The 17400-nt window shown below is 39.3% G+C and overlaps 1 protein-coding gene across 2 annotated transcripts in view; it reads right to left on the bottom strand.

Moving 5' to 3' along the window:
• Positions 1-17400, bottom strand: part of usp36 (ubiquitin specific peptidase 36) — a 157096-nt gene that overhangs the window by 87977 nt on the left and 51719 nt on the right. For both annotated transcript variants that reach the window (XM_084328388.1, XM_084328387.1), the window contains 7 exons: positions 14618-14688; positions 14436-14518; positions 14148-14259; positions 13916-14056; positions 7996-8096; positions 7748-7886; positions 595-942 (listed from right to left, as the gene is read on the bottom strand). In XM_084328388.1, coding sequence (XP_084184514.1) covers positions 595-942; positions 7748-7886; positions 7996-8096; positions 13916-14056; positions 14148-14259; positions 14436-14518; positions 14618-14688 — 995 coding nt within the window. The remainder of the gene's footprint in view (positions 1-594; positions 943-7747; positions 7887-7995; positions 8097-13915; positions 14057-14147; positions 14260-14435; positions 14519-14617; positions 14689-17400) is intronic.

The following is a 17400-nucleotide window of genomic DNA, read 5'->3' as shown; positions in this document are numbered from 1 at the left end:
GTAGCTGGAGCTTATTGATTCCTCGTTGATCCAGACTTTTGCATCCGAACATTCCTCTCCCCCTGCTGGCTTACAACCGGAGGGAACCCCCTTAGTATCTCCAGCTGACCTACAAGTGTGCCTTATATAATTCTTATGCTACAGGTGGTATTAATTATCCCCATCGTAATATGCTCATGGACTTACGCTCTTGACCTATTCATGCACATTCTTCGCCATACAAGCGCGACCCTAATTCTCAATACTGTAATCTAATATTGCTGCTCTTCTAATAAATATTCCAAACAGGACTTTCTTTGTTAAGCCGTGTTATTGTGTGGGTGTTCATCACATATACCTGTGTACTGTATGGCCAGTAATTAAAGTACATAACTCAGTAGTGGTTTAATGATACCATACTCTCAATACAGTCAGGGAATTGTACCCCTCAGTTACAAGTAGTATCGATAAAATCCTAACGATACCCATCCCTATCTGACTGGCACTATAGAAAATTCCGTCTTTTCCCACTTTTGTCACATGCACTCAACTCATAATTACAATATACTGTATCTCACATGACTTGGAGGGAGCACACGTCCATCCAGACAATACCTTTGAGTCGGTGGTGTCGGCCGAGGACGAGTCGGACAGAGACTTGATTGAGGTAGATGCTGCCATGCCCCGGCCCTCACCGCCGGGCCTCTCGTCTCCTTCCGAGCGGCCGGTGCCGTTGGAGGGCGCTGGAGTGCCGCTGCGCCACTGGCCTTGGGGAGAGGGCTTCTTCAGCTTCTTGAAAGGTTCCTCAATAAGCGTGGGCCCCCCCGGCAACTTGGAAGGGCAATGGGAGGTCCCGTTCAATAGTTTGGGCTGTGGCTGAGAGCTCACGCCATTCCTGGAGACAGGCATGCCCAAACCGCCATCCATGGATTGGATCTTTCGCAGCTGAGCTGGCTCGAGTCTCTGTGAAGGGGAGATGAGCCTATATTAAAGATCGTGGCAATCAAAATATTTACCAGCTGTCCATTGGGTACACTGACGGGCACGTCGTAGTAGGGGCGCCCCACTTTAGTTAGTAAATTATTTGTAGGGATTTAAAAAGACATTTGTCAATTATATATATATATATATATATATACTGTATATACATAAATATTGTTGTCATTATTCACTACTGAAAAATTAGACTTACATATTTGGCATCCCAAACAATAACCACAATATGCTTTGGCACTAGATGGCACTAATGGGAACATTAAATGGGATATTTCTGCATTATTGTATTCCGTTTGCCGAGGGACAAAAATATTGTAGGCATAGACGTACATTTGTTGATTAAATGTATTATTGGGCTAGCCAACAAAACTCTTGACTATTAGTCAACAGGGTTCCTGCAGGTTAAGTCATTCAATTTAAGACGTTTTAAGACTACTTTGAATATAATTTTATATCTACTGTATGTCAGGGCCATACTGGCAAAAAAGTATTAACACTTTGAATGCCACGCCCGAGAATATTCGGGTTATTTTTTTATTTTTATTTTTTAGTGATCTGAAATCATATTGCATCACGCAAGCCTACCGTTGGAGATCCAGGGACCGCCGGCGCTCAGATCTGAAAAAAGCGCCCCCTATCGTCTCCCAGATGGTAAATCACCCTTTTGGAATGGACTCAATGAAAGTGAATGGGAGAACGGAGTTCAACGGAGTTCTCCAGAGTTCATTCTGGAGCCTCTGAGCCGAGCGGATCATGTGTTCTACTGTATACACGGTTGATCAATATACATTTATCGATTTTTTTCGAATGGCGATCGGAAATTGGAATAAACCATTTGGATACCATCTGACCTCAGGTAAGGAAGCCATGTTATCAGTGTTAGGATAATCAGACTCGTTTTCACGGAGATATAAGCGTTTCCACTATATGTGATATAGCTGTTTTGACTGTAAAAGCCATGAGGAAATAACAGCAGCAATTATCAGCGCACGGCACGAGCGTGCGTGCGCACACATACTATCGATCATCTAGCGTTTATTTGAAAACGATTCATAAATAGGCCGACAAATGACAACGTTCTGGAATATTCCAGTAAAAGGCGATTATCATAGAATGTGTTGTTTTTCCCCGGAAAACGGGTGATTTTCAAAATGCTATCAAACGGAAATGAAGCGATAAAAATACAATCTGCCTTGCCAATGTTGACTGGAAAATGAGTCTTTGATAAGCGACGGGCAGATTAGACACATAGCCATAATTTAAAACATAGATTAGGCGATATTAACGTTAACATTGGGAGTGGATGGTGGCATCAAGGGGGTAAAAAGGAAAACCCGGCGTGGCACTCAAAGTGTTAAGGAAATTACTATGAAAATAGAGGGGGGGGATGTCTCAGGCTCAGCCCCTCTCATTCCTCACTGTTAGAGCTGGAGAGCAAACTATTCCAAAGAGGCTCGCCTGACTCCTCAAACAAATTAATCAAATTATTGTAAGTGTAGGACTACTGTGAGAGCCTCCAGTTAGTTTACCGTTTTGGGGCCAGCATAGTTTATGTTAGCAGCTAATGTTAGTTTAGGTTTTTACCGTGACTTGGGAATACAGGGATGGCAAGGATGCAAAGCATGTTAAGACGTATTGGACCCATTGGCATTGGATATCAGGCTTTCTTCAACAACCTTCTGGTTATAACGTGTAAACAATGCAGGCATTAGCAAACTTGCATTTCCCCATCTTGCCTTATCCCTTAGCTTGTTAGCTAGCTAGCAACCTTGACCCTCTTTGATGACACACAGCCTGACACCAACAACGTAAACGTAGGGCTGGGCGATATGGCCAAAAATGTTATCACGATAACGATATGATAATGTTAAAAATGATCGACATCGATTATTAAAATAGATCGCGATAATTATCATTATCGTTTTATCGCCCAGCCCTACGTAAACATTAGGGGTGGGGGGGGAAATCGATTAGTAGTATCGCGATACTTTGCGTGGCGATACTGTATCGATACAGGGACGCCAAGTATCGATATTTAATTATTCATAAAAAAAATACAAAAAAAATATAAGGAAGTTGCATTGTTCATTTCAATACCTGTAATAGTACAGTAGTCCACACACACATGTGCATTCAGTTAAGTTGGAATATGACTAATACAAACAGTTCAGTTTGTCAGGTACATGCAACACAGATTACAGTGTTTACATCTGAGAAAATACCATGTTCTGCAATAAAAATTATTGAAGTGAGATGAACAGACTGAACTTTATTTTATTAGATAAAACATGTTGACAACGTTTTACTTTGCAGTTGAAAAAGATAAATAAAATTTGAGGGGGAAAAAGATATATACCGGTATATATACCGGTATATCCACTATCCACTTTACAGTAGCTAAAAACACACTATATATACACACTACTGTGAGACAATAATAATCACACACAAAGGGATAATGGATTATAGCAGACTTAATGATTTTATAATATTTCAGATAATGAAATTAAATGTTTATCATCAACTATCCAGTTAGTATTTATATTGTAACGTTTGGCCACTTTAAATCATTGAACATAGAGAGTGTGATGTATTGGGTTTGAGTTTGAGCGTCCCAAGTTGCCGTAGTTGATGATGTCACACGAGGATGGCATTGTCAACACAGTTGGAACCTGGAGGAAGCTGCATAAAGCGATAAAGAAACGAATTGCCAATAAATGTGAAGTTATCTTTGTTAGCGGCTAACGTTAGCCAGTTGGTCGCGTCAATTCAATTGCATGTCATTGAAGGTCCGAGCTGGTCCGTGTCTAATGAAATGACAATTGCTCGTCATTGAAGGTCCAGTGCAGGTCTGGGTCTATAATGAAATGAGAGGAAAGCGCTGCGCTAAAGCAAGTCTCATCTCAGCGGCGGCGGCTAACTGACGTGACAACATATACTCGATGTTCACGATATAGTAATTTATACATCTCATGTAAAACAAGCCACGATAGATCGAGTATACTCGATATATATTGCCCAGCCCTAGTATGAGCCCATGAGAATGTGCTTCATACAATAAAAAAAGTTAAGGAGGAATAACACTATACAATATACAAACTAAAGTACAACCTAAGTACAATCTTAAGTACAGTGAAAGACAAATGCAGACTTAATGAGGTACAAAACCTTTAAGGCAAGGTGCCAATGCAAATGAGGAATGAATGTAGTACTGCAAATCTTTTAATAATAGATAAATATAATGTAGTGTTAAAGTGTCTAAAGTGAGTGTGTGCATGTGGATGTGTGTGCAATGAGTGTAGATGGATGGGTTGATGATGTTACATAGAGTCATTGAGCATCCTGATGGCCTGGGGATAGAATCTCCTTCTGAGTCTCTCTGTACTGGCCATGAGACTCTGGTAGCGCTTGCTTGACCACAGCAGTGCAAAGAGGCAGTTGTTTGGGTGACTAGTCTTTAGTTATTCCCTTAGCCTTGGCCCTGCAACGCTTGGTATAGATGTCCTGGAGCGTGGGAAGCCCACCTCCAATTGTGCGTTCGGCTGATCGGGCTACTCTCTGTAGTCTGCTGCGGTCGTGTGCGGTGCTATTCTTATATTAAGTGTTATTGACCATATTTATTGTAACGTATAATATAACCGATAGGGCATACAGACTCTCATCTGCACCTTTGATTACACTGCTTACTTGCTCATATGCTTATATTCAGAGTAGGGCTGCAACTAACGATTATTTTGGTAATCTACTAATCTGTCGATTATTTTTTCGATTAGTCGACTAATCTAACGATTATTTTTGTCATTCAATTAGTCGACTAATCTAACGATTATTTTTGTCACACCCTCAATCTCTGCTTCCTGTGGGCATGGCTCCTTCTCCAATGCATGTTTTACCTCACATGCTCAAGTCTGCACACCTGTGAATGTCACCCTGTTGTCCAGTCCCTCTGCCTTAACAGTTAACTTAACATAACATGATGATCTCATAGCAAATTAAAATAATGACTCATGAAACATTGGAATTTGGATCTTAAGCAACTTTAAATCAAAATGTATTTGAACAATACAACAATCACTCATAACAAGATAAATAAATTAAATAATACAAATTAAAGTGGAAGTGTTTAAATAACTAAAAAAAATATATAGCAGACTTCTTAGCTTAACATCCCAGGGAACTAATGGGATAACTGGGGATGTTGTTTGCTCCTGACAAGAGTCTCAAAGTCTGGGGTGATGGTAGACAAAGCAACTCTGAGGTCATGCTCAATGTCCAATCTGTTCCTCTGCTTTGTCTTCAGCTGGACCAGAGCTGAGAAGCCACTTTCAAAGATAGGTACGTCGATTAGTCATAAAAAAATTATTATTATTATTTTATATATATATATATATATATATATATATATATATATATATATATATATAAATAATAATAATTTTTTTATGACTAATCGACGCAAAGAAATCTGCATCGACGAGTTTTTATGATCAACGTCGTCGATTATGTCGACTAATGGTTGCAGCCCTAATTCAGAGTTAATTTTACTGTTTACACTGCTTGTTTTTATCTTTACGATCATTTTATTGCCTATATTTATGTATTCTACTGTACCATGCCCATACCTCCCCCGCTCCCCCATGCTGCTATGGCGCCTGAATTTCCCCAAGGGGATCAATAAAGGAATATCTTATCTTAACACTTTGCCGCGCAACCACGAGTTAACTCGGGTTTCGGTGCCATGCGTTGAGTTAACTCGTGGCAAGTTGTTATTGTTTTATTCCATATTAATAAACGGATCAAGATCCCCGATCGACTCTGCAGATTTACCCGCCTCTGTCAAATCGGCGACATGCAATACCGGCCAGATCCTCTTAGGGGCGCCATCGCTCCACTGCAGTATCATTGTGGGCGAGTGGATAATTAATTTTTACAGTCTATGGGCGTTTCATTTTAGCCTGATCCCAAGCGAACAGCATGCACCGTTGATCACGTTTCGAAGCGCAGATTTCAGTCTGGAATAATGGCATTTATGATCAGCCAATGGACATATCGATCTACCAGATGCCGATGAATAATGGGGAAATGCTGCCAGCGATCACATGGGCTGACGGTAGGACCCTCTTCACCCAAATTACAGCCGGATCAGACATTGTTGTAAAACGCAAGCAATCGATCAGTGAATGTGGCTACTTGCACGGACACTCTATTGCTAATCAATAATACTAATCGGCGTCCCCCGCCGCCCCCATTTCATCCATAGATGCTCTGTAATAGTCCGGATGATGAGCAGTTTGTTTTATTTCATTCGAATATATACATGTACAACAGAAATGCCGTTCGATATAACGTTAGTAGCCTTTAGCCCTATATCTAGCTTCCCAGAAAATATTTGAGACGAAAAGTGCGATAAACCTTATATTCACGACGCTATAAAATGACAACCAACCAATGTATTTCTTTTTCTTTAAGCCATTATGAAGGCACGGTTTATGCACTCAAGTGACAATGAGAATGGACAGATAGCAATACTATAAAGTATAGATATAGCTCTCCAAAAGTACATTGGTTTGTTTACAAAGCTTTGTCCTCCAGCCACATAATATTAGACGGCGACGGCCGGTCCTCAATGTGTTAATGGCGGAGTCTCTCATTGTCCAATAACAACTTATTCAAACAAATACACACTAAAGTCCTATTTTACGGTAGGCTACTGTGTGTGATCATCAGCCTTAAACTGTAATACCTATAGCAAATCTAAGACTAATTATGACCTTAATTTTCATGATTTTAAAGACCTTTTAACACTTTAACTGCCACACACGAGCTATCTCGGGTTTATTAATATGTGGTTGAAAGCCATTCACGAGATTTCTCTGATTTTTTTTTATTTTTTTAGCGATCTGAAATCATATTGCATCACGCGAGCCAACCCGAGTATACCCGAGCACCGCCGGCGATCATATGTGGAAAAAAGCGCCCCCTATCGTCTCCCAGATGACATAAGGGATTTTGGAATGGACTCAATGAAAATGGATGGGGGAAAAAAGCCAGTACTCCACATTTTCCAGTCCACTGATCCAGCCGGGGTTATCACAGTTCATTCTGGAGCCTCTGAGCCCCGAGGAATCATGTACTGCACTGTACACACGGTGGATCTATACACTTATCGATTTTTTCGAATGGTGATCAGGAATTGGAATATACCAGTTGGATACCATCTGATGTCAGGTAAGGAATCTATGTTATCAGTGTTAGGATAATCAGACTAATTTTGATGAAGTTATAAGCTGTTTTGTGAAATGGGCTCTTTCGGTTTCACTGTAAAAGTCCAAGAGGAAATCAACGCAGCGATTATCCGTGCGCGGCCAGAATGTGCTTGCGTGCACGTATAATATTGATCATCTAGCGTTTATTTGAAAACGATTCATAAATAGGCCGACGAATATCAACGTTGTGGAATATTCCAGTAAAAGACGATTTTCATAGAATGGTCCAGAATGAACTGTTTTTTATCTCAAAACGGGTGCTTTTCTAAATGCTCTAAAACGGAAATGAAGCGATAAAAAACCAATATGCCTTGACAGCACTGACTGGAAAATAGTCTTTGATAAGTGACGGGCAGATTAGACACATAACCATAATTTAAAACATAGATTAGGCGATATTAACGTTAACATTGAAGTGGATGGTGGCATCAAGGGGGTAAAAAGGAAAACCCGGCGTGGCACTCAAAGTGTTAAGGAACCGCAGAAGACAGCCCTGGTATGTTTACCTTTGTGACTTGTGGGGAGGAGAGAGGCCCGATCAGGTTGGTCTTCTTTATCTGCTCAGATGACATGCTGTTCTTCCCAGGATGCACCATTCCCTGCTTGGTGATCTGCCCGTCTACATTCTTCTTGCTATCAGGGATCCTTTAGAAGGCAAATAATTGTTTATTCAATTAACTACCCAGGAAGAATATAGTAACCTTCAGACCCACAGAGCCTCTTTTGACCTTCCAATAGTACGGTCATGTCTTACCTCAGGTAGAAAAGGACATAGGCCTGCTGATTGAGCACCACTTTGATGTTACTAGCATGCACCATGGAGTCATTCATCTGGTACCACTGGCCATTGCTTGCCTTTGAAGATAGAAGGATTAAGACATTGTATTTAATTTTTTTATTAAATAAAAAATAGGTTGGCGGCTAGGTGGTGTAGTGGGCAAGGCGCTCGCCACCAATGCAGGAGACGCTGGGTTCGAGCCCAGCTCTCCGCATTGCTATCAGCTTGGCTGGTCGTTCATACTAATACAATTGGCAGTATTAGGGGGTGGGAAGCTGATGGGTGGGGATCAGACGTTGTGGACAGCGACTCCTACAGGTCGGTTGGTGCGCCTGCGCAGCAGAATCAGGAAGCGACGGGGGCGGCGTGTCCCTCCCACGCAGACCCCCGACGCTGAGAGATCGTGCTATGCAGGTGAAAAGATGCGACGGCTGCTTCCTCGAGTACCGGAGGGGACACGTGATGTAAGGCTTAGTCCACATTGCAGCCGGCTTGTGGGAGGCATGGCCTAACAGCGTTTGAGACAGGGGAGGGTAGAATTGGACGATACGAAATTGGGATGGGAGAAAAATTGAAAATGGGAGAAAAAGTAGATCAAAAAAAATGTATAAAAAATAGGTCATATTACAGTCATATTTTCTAGGGATGCCCCGATCGATCGGCCAGCTATCGGTATCGGCCGATATTCAGTATAAATATGAGATTGGGGAATTGCGATAATGCTTTCTTTTCGTCGATTGCGAAAACCGATCGATGACTCGACCAATTCTCAGAGGAGTTTGTGTTATTGTCGCATGTTAAGTAACCTAAAAGATGATGTCGGCGGTGTGGAACTATTACAAAGTGTCTCAGACAGATCTGCAATGTATGCCAGGATAAAATACCTCGTGGGGGAAGCAATGTAAAATGTTTCAACACAACAAATTGAATAAGACACTTGAAGTCCCCCAGAGGAGCATTAACCTGTTCCACCCGACGGGATGGCATCTGGTCATAAATCAATATTTTTTTATATAATTTTTTTTTATAAAATATTCCACAGGTGGAACAGGTTAAATTGTTATGAAACAAAGGAGAATATGAATTATGATTTTTCTTTGCATCTTTGACAGTGAATAACACCATGATAATAATGACCAAACTTAAAAAACTGCCACTGATCTCATTCAGTACCCTCTTGAAAAAAATCGAAGGAAATTAATAAAGGCAAGATGATTAAACCGAAGGTTCTGTAGATACAGTACTGAATTCTCCCATCCGGACCAATGCAATTTGAAATATTATTATAGAATATAGTATGATGCTTATAAATTACCTTATTATAGCCAATTCGCACATTTATATATATATATATATATACATATATTATCTTTCAAATGCCCAAGTTCAATTTGGATTTAGTATCACCAGGCGTGCATAAGAACAGATAATGATATCTACTGTAATTTACTGCATTTTTTTATTTTCACCACAGTGCAACCATTTTGAAACAAATTTCAGATATAATTGTTGCTACATGCTAACAATAGGGAGGAGGAACTAACTGCGTTTCAATATTAGTCAAAAACGTTACCTTTTGTGGCTTATTATCCCGAATAATAACAGTTATTGACATAATTCATTCAGAACGCTGAACTTTGAACCCCCACAAAATCTGACAGCTATGCATGCCCTCGACAAAATGGCAGCAAAAAACTACAATTCCCATGGTTCAAAATGTTCTAAATGGTCACCGTCTTGCAATAGACTTCAGCAAATCGAGAAGGTCAAACGATCTAATGGCACTTTTAACCTATTGCTAAACTAACGTATTGATGATAATATACATTCTACATGCTTTTATGACATGTTAGTGATGTTAATACTTGAATATGTTTGATTTTAAAATCGATTTTATTTTTTTTTGCAACACAATATTGATTTATGACCAGATGCCGTTTTGGGACCGGATGCGGTCCCGTCAGGTGGAACAGGTTAAGCAAGCCTAGTAATAGACACAATATTTCTGACACTGAATACATTCCCTGAGGTCCATAGATGTCCCTAGATACCAAGAATATGCAAATGGGACTTGTAGAAGTGGAGCAATATTCCATTTACCTAGGTATATATTTTAGGCGAAAATATTCCACGGTGGAACAGGTTAAGAGTTTAAGCAAACCACTTTAGAGAGCATCCGTGCGTATAACCGTGATAGTCAGAAGGCTAGGCGATCACAAGAAAAGTCATGAAATGCAGAAGGCTGGAGGACCAGCCATTAACTCATTGAACGCCAATCACGATGATAGTCGGGTTAACTCGCCATCGCTTGAGCGACAATCACGAGTATAGTGGGGTTTTAATCGTCATTTCTTTTATTAGCGATATCCATTCATTTTCATCCATCCAACCTGATGTTATCGTTGGGAATGGGTCTGAGCTCGCAAAAGGGCAAATACGGCCGCCTATCGTCTCCCGGGTGGTATTGCACATCATTGGATTGGATTGGCTGGGGATGTGCATAAAAAAAAATAACTCCGGTCCAGGTTTTCCTTCTCGGACATGCAGTATCAGATAACAGATGGACTGGGGACACTCAGAGCAGCATGGATTATGTGTTTTGGAGATATAACATTGGATCAATAAACGCGATCAATATTTGGAATGGCGATCAGGAATTGGATTAATCTTTTTGCAGAACATCAGATGTGAGGTAAGGAATCTATGTTACCAGTCTTGGGTTAATCAGATATTTTTTCACAGCGATCACAACGTGTGTGTGTGTGTGTGTGTGTTGGCGCTGAGCAAAGCACGGATAAGCAATTTTTCAGCCCGCTTTTGTATCGTGCATAAGGACACATACAGTATACTATCGATAATCTAGCATTTATTTGAAAACGATTGATAAATCAGCCGAAAAATTACAACGTGTTTTGTGTATTCCACTAAAGGGCTATTATCGCGTCTTTCTCTGGAATTACTAGAAATCTCCAAAACTATACTCTTATTCAAAACGGTATAAAACGGAAATGTACAGATGAAAAAACAATCCGTTTCTTACATGTTTACTGCAAGCAAGTCATTGATAAGCGACGGGTGTATTAGACCCATAGCCATAATTTAAGATATATTTTAAGCACTCGCAAATATCCCCGTCCTCCCATTGCAGTGTTTTTTTTTTTTTTTACATTTTAAAGTTAAATGCATCAATCTGGTGCACTTTGAGAGCAAAATAAAGATGCTAGATCTATGATGAACTTTGTGCTCAAAACACAAAATCGACTAGACTGCAGTGCTTTCTCCCTGCAGCCTTTTCCTCAGGTCAGTATTTTACATTAACACCATCAGTGCCGACCTCGTTTACCTTTTTACCCGGTTGAATGCCATCATCCACTTCAATGTTAGCGTTAAAAACGCCCGTCGCTTATCAATGACTTGTTTGCAGTCAACATTGTCGAAACGGATTTTTTTTTAATATATAAGCGGTTCGTAACATTTTTATAGCATTGCGAAAAGCTATCGTTCTCTCTAAAATTTTCGGGAAAATATAAAGATTCCCCCATAAACGGCATTTATTGGAATATTCTCGAATACACTAGACACGTTGTCATTTGTCTGCCTATTTATGAATCGTTTTCAAATAAACGCTAGATTATCGATAGTATATGTGTACTTATGCACGCTATAGAGGCAGGCTGAAAAATCTATTATCCATTTCCTCAAGATCACACACACATATATTAGGGACACGCTGTTATCTCAGTGAATACAGCTCCGATTACCCCAAGACTGGTAACATAGACTCCTTACCTTAGATCAGATGTTCTCCAAAAAGATTATTCCAATTCCTGATCGCCATTCCAAATATCGATCACGCTTATTGATTGATTATTGGCTGCTGTAAATATATATTCCAGGATGCATTCCAACTCGCGATCAGATCCCTCATCATCAGACGGCTCGCCAGCACAATGGAGCCAGTTGGCTCCACCTCTACAGATCTACAGATCCCAGGTCAGTCTAATCGATTGACCTGCAGTTACACAGGGATAGACGATAGGGGAATTCAGCTCAATTCAATTTCAAACGGAAGTCTTTTTTATTATGTATAGGTAGGGCTGGGCGATATGGCCTAAAAATAAAATCCGATAATTTTTTTTTAAATCCGATTTACATCGATTTTCTTTCTCTTGAGCAAAAAATAAAAAAATAAAAAAAACGTTGTTTTTATTTGACAAAAAAAGTATCAAACCAAGATGAATGTCCCTATTGGGATTAATAGTGCAATAACTAGCTTTTTCACCATACTTCACTTAAAACAAATAAAAGGTGCCTCTTGATCATCAAATAAAAGGTGCCTCTTGATCATCAAACAAGAATGAATTTCCATATTGGGATTAATAAAGTGCAAATCGAACTTTCACCAAACACCACTTTTTGTAAAAATAAAAAGGTGACTCTTAAAAAAAAAAAAAAAAAAGTGAAAATCGTCCTAAATCATTAATCGCCCAGCCCTATGTATAGGTTACTAATAATTATTTAATAAATATTAATGCATACAAATCCCAGTTTTTACAGTATAACAAAACCAAAAACGATCGGTATCGACAGTGTATCGGCCAATATGGCTCATAGACAATCTGTGATCGTATCGGTGGCAAAAAAAGTTATCCCTAGTATTTTCTTTTAGGGTGGTCTTTTTATAACCATGAAAATAGTGCTTTGTAAAAATAAATAAAATTTTATTTATTTATTTTTTAACCTCTTCCGTCCATCGGCAGACCGCAAATGACATCACGTCATAAATCATTCTCTCTAGACTGTATGACATAATGTTGAATTTTTTTCCAAATGTATCTAATAGTACATGTCACAACAGCAGTCATAGTGTATATTTTCAGCAATACGTTTGTTTACCAATAGGTTAAAGTGTTATTAATGACATATCAGTTTAGGAATTGTATTCAATAGCTAGCGAATTTCGACCGGAAATAAATCCGAGCGGCCATTTTGCTGTAGTCATTATGATGACAGAAAGACAGGGCTTTCAATGAGCGTTGAAATTTCGAAAAACTACATCTCAGAGATCTCCAGCTTTTTGCAAGCAAATGACTTCCTGATCATTATTTTTTATTTCTCTGGATTATATACCACAAAACTGAACGTTATTGGCATAGATTGGAGCGCAGTTAGTGTGTCTACCTTCTGTGAACATTTAGCAACCATCCGTGTTGAAATCAGTTTAAATAATGGCGGACCTGTCGCAAGAATAAAAAGCCGACTGTACATACAGTAGATTTCATTCTCGGTTGTTCATGCATGCCTGGTGATACTAAATCCAAATTGAACTCTGTCATTGGAACGAATAGATTTGGCCTGATCCATAGATGTGCAACATGGCTATAATAAGGTAATTTATAGGTAATTCATATTCTATAATAATATTTCAAATTGCATGGGTCCGGATGGCAGAATTCAGTACTGTATCTACAAAACCTTCTGTTTAATCATCTTCCCTTTATTCATTTCCTGAGATTTTTTGTACACATGATCTCAAGAAGGTACTGAACAAGCTCAGTGGCAGTTCGTCATGTCTGGTCATTTTTAGCATGGTGATATTCACTGTCAAAGATGCAAAGAAAAATCATAATTCATATTCTCCTATGTTTCATCACAATTTAAGCAAGCCTAGTAATAGACACAATATTTCTGACACTGGGAATACATTCCATGAGATCCATAGATGTCCCTAGATACCAAGAACATGCAAATGGACCTTGTAGAAGTGGAGCAATCTTCCATTTACTTAGGTATGTATTTTAGGCGGATTTTCAGAAAGGCTCGGGCCTAAGAGGTTAAAGATCCCGACAATCATTTCAAAACAACCCCAGAGTACTGCATGTGCGTTTCTCCTTACCTTGACATAGCAGTAGTAGTGGCCAGCATGACAACTGTAGCCAGAGTGCACTAGGACCGCGTAGAGGCCGTACATAATAGGATCACCTGAGCTCTGAGACATGTAGGGGCGAATGTTAAGGATTTCTGGATAGCCAACATCCTGGAAGACAAAAGAAGTTAGACTATGAGACACACTGACAGATGAGACGATGAGCCTATTGAACAGCCAATGGCGTGATGTTTTTATTTACCTTTGTTATTTTCCCTCCACTGAAGTTGGCAAATCTCTTCAGCGACACAGTCAGTACATTAGATGTTCGATGGATCGTGAAGCGTTTGGTTGCTGGTACTTTCTTTTTACACCTAAGAAACGGTTACCGGAATAGAGGTGTGCCACATTAATAATTTCTCTCCCGAATGCATAGTCATTACAATTTGTGTTTAGTCAGGAGATTAATAACCCTTACTGTAGAAACAATTATTCAAGGCCCATTGATTTTCTTGAAAATCTTAAGTCGGACAATGTAGGTTGTACTTACTTGGCACACATGTAAGCGTTCTCTCCGCTTAAAAGGTCTGGCTTGACAAATAGGTCCAGGGCTCGGACAATATTTGCTGCTTGCTGAGGGAGAGGGACAGACCGAAAGTAACCTCAGTCAAGATTTATTTGATTGGCAGAAATAACTATTACTACCAGTATATTCGATCTCATGAAACATACCCGAATCTCAACGGCAATGTCCAGGTAAGGGTCATACGTGTCTGACACACTTTTACAAATGGCACACTTGACTGAAAGAAAAATGAGACAAAATTAAATGAGTTTCCTCAAGTTATTTTTGGAGCACTAATGCATGTGATAGACTTCAGGGCTCCCTAGACCGGCAAGTGGGGGGCAAATGCGCGCAACAACCAGGAAGGGGAGGGGGGAATTGGCATAACGACTAAATTGGGATGGGAGAAAAATAGGAGAAAAAAAGGTGTGAAGTGATATATATATATACAAGATAAAAAATTGGGAAGAAAGAGGAAAGGCAGGAAATGATCTATTAACTATTTATAAAAGTCAGTTTGTGAAATAGAAGGATAGTTATTCTAAAGTGTTACCAATGTGTCTTCCGTCACAACACAAGAAATAAGCATCTTATATCTGGCAAGAGGAGAAGGCTCAATTGTGCTAGCCTAAACATAGCATGCAGGGGTCCACAGATCTGGAACAAGCTTGACGAAAATCTAAAAATGACTAATACCTTTAAAACCTTTAAAAAAATCACTGAAAGAGGAACTGCTAAAATCATATCTCTAATTAAAATTATAACTTAGGAATAAAATTGTCTGTATTATGTATCTCTGTTATATGTCAGTTAGTAGGTAGGTGTGTAAACCTACCCACGTTGTATTGTTTTGTTTTGTTGTTTATATTCTGTTTGTATCTGTGATCAGGCTCCCTCCAAAAGCTTTAAATAGCTTCTTGGGAGACCTGGCACATGCACACAATTTGCGACATTGATATCACATGAGGATACTCGCATGTAAATGTATCGTGTGTGTGAGTGTGAATAAATTCATTAATTCATTCATTCATTCATTCATTTTGCTAAATATTGGCGCAATATTGAGCCCTTTTTCCAGTTAGCATGACATGATTGACATGTACAAATTGCTTGCCATCTCTAGTCTCATATGACATGTAAATGTCATATGAACCTATACTTGCGCTCTAGTCTTAAACTGTTGCTATTGTTTGGATATAAAATATGACTTTTTCCACTTGGACCAATATTTAGCCTTTCCCCCCACAAAAACTAGCTGGAAACCGTTGGTATCTATGCATTCCGTGCCATCTCTAGTTCCATATGATACACCCATTTTGCCGCTACCGTGAGTCTAGACCAGGGGTCAGCAACCTTTACTATCAAAAGAGCCACTTTTCCCCCCTCCACAAAATAAAATGCTCAGGGAGCCGCACAACCCATTTCCTTAAAATGAAGATAACAGTGTATAACGTTTTATATATCACCAAGCATACCCCACATTTAGCATAAAACTCCTGACAATTGCATACCCAAAGTAATTTGCGATTTATTATACTTTATACTTATAGCAGTTTGTTGCATTAATGGAATTATAAAGCAACAAAAAGAAAAAAAATCACTTTTTATTGCTGTTTTTACCTGTTATAACAAAAGGAAAACCTCAAACTCTTATGAAAAGGAGAAAAAAAATACTGGCTGTGTAGACCTATTTTTAAATAAAACACAGAAGAGGAGACAAAACACTGGTGTCTGTAGACCGACTTTGAAATAAAACCCTGAACTATTCCGGTATATTTGAGTCCTTCCCTTATTTGTGGAACATTTATAAAATAAAAAGTAGTCTACTTTGAAAAAAGACTACCATGTGTAGATGGCTCTGATCAGTGTTAGCTGAAAATGGAAGCCTGCAGACCTTTTTTTTCTTCTTCACAGTTTACCAAAATCGCTCCTAATCACTCATTTCTGAACGGATTCTAATCAAATTTGGACATCTACTATACAATACTTCAGGCTATGGACCCAGGGTGTTTTCCAGCTAATACCATTTTTGGATATACTACTTCTGGATATTGCAACTACTACAGAAAAACGTGAGTAACAAGTTTTTCTACAACTCAATGTTCAGACCTATGTTACTCTATTTCATTAGCACTAAAAGTGAATTTGATTGCATCAGAAACTTCAGAATGTTATCTTTCAAAAGAGACCAGGCTCATGCATGTGCTATAAGTATAAAGTATAGTATTTTGGTTTGAAGAAAAAGTATGCAGTCCTCAAGTTCAAGTAAAACAAATGGCCACTTTTGGGGGCACCCGTTAACACATTGTCCGCCATGCATTGTACCCATCCTTGGGCCCAGTCTGCCAGTGCTGTAACCCTATGGAGATGTTTACCTTCTTTGCAGGGCTATAACTTTTTAAATATTATAGCTATATCGACATTACTATGGCCCATTCAACATCGGGTAACTTATCGTTCCGGATGTGGGAACGTTATATTTTTTCATTCATACATTGTCGTGTCAATACCGTCGTGAATATAAGTACGTTTTTAAGGTTTTCTGCAGTAATTCCTAAAACGCGAGTTATAGGCCCGACGCATATGATAGATTGGCGTTTCTTTCCTATACACGCTATATAAAAAAATTCAAATGTATATGATCGGTATACATTATGCTTCATCATGCGTGAAGGAAAGGGGGGGGGGGGTCGTTTATAATTCCTTGATGGTCAGTAGCGTCTTTTTTTACTATGGGTTGATACATTGATCAGATGGATTGCCGTGAAATGAATAAACAATCGGGCTGAAAATAACGTTAGATTCCTCTTACCGTTCGCCGATGAGACTGGAGGAAAAATATTCCAATTATTTGACATCGATCTGCTAGATCCATTTCCCGTTTGTATGACGCAATAAACGCCGAAATCATATTGATTATTGCGTTTCGAAAGCGATCCCAATGCACTCA

The sequence above is a fragment of the Notolepis coatsorum genome (genome assembly GCF_963971535.1).
Source record: "Notolepis coatsorum genome assembly, chromosome: 14".
Taxonomy (NCBI): domain Eukaryota; kingdom Metazoa; phylum Chordata; class Actinopteri; order Aulopiformes; family Paralepididae; genus Notolepis; species Notolepis coatsorum.
The sequence above is the reverse complement of the archived record's forward strand: the minus strand, read 5'-3'. Positions and strand labels throughout refer to the sequence as shown.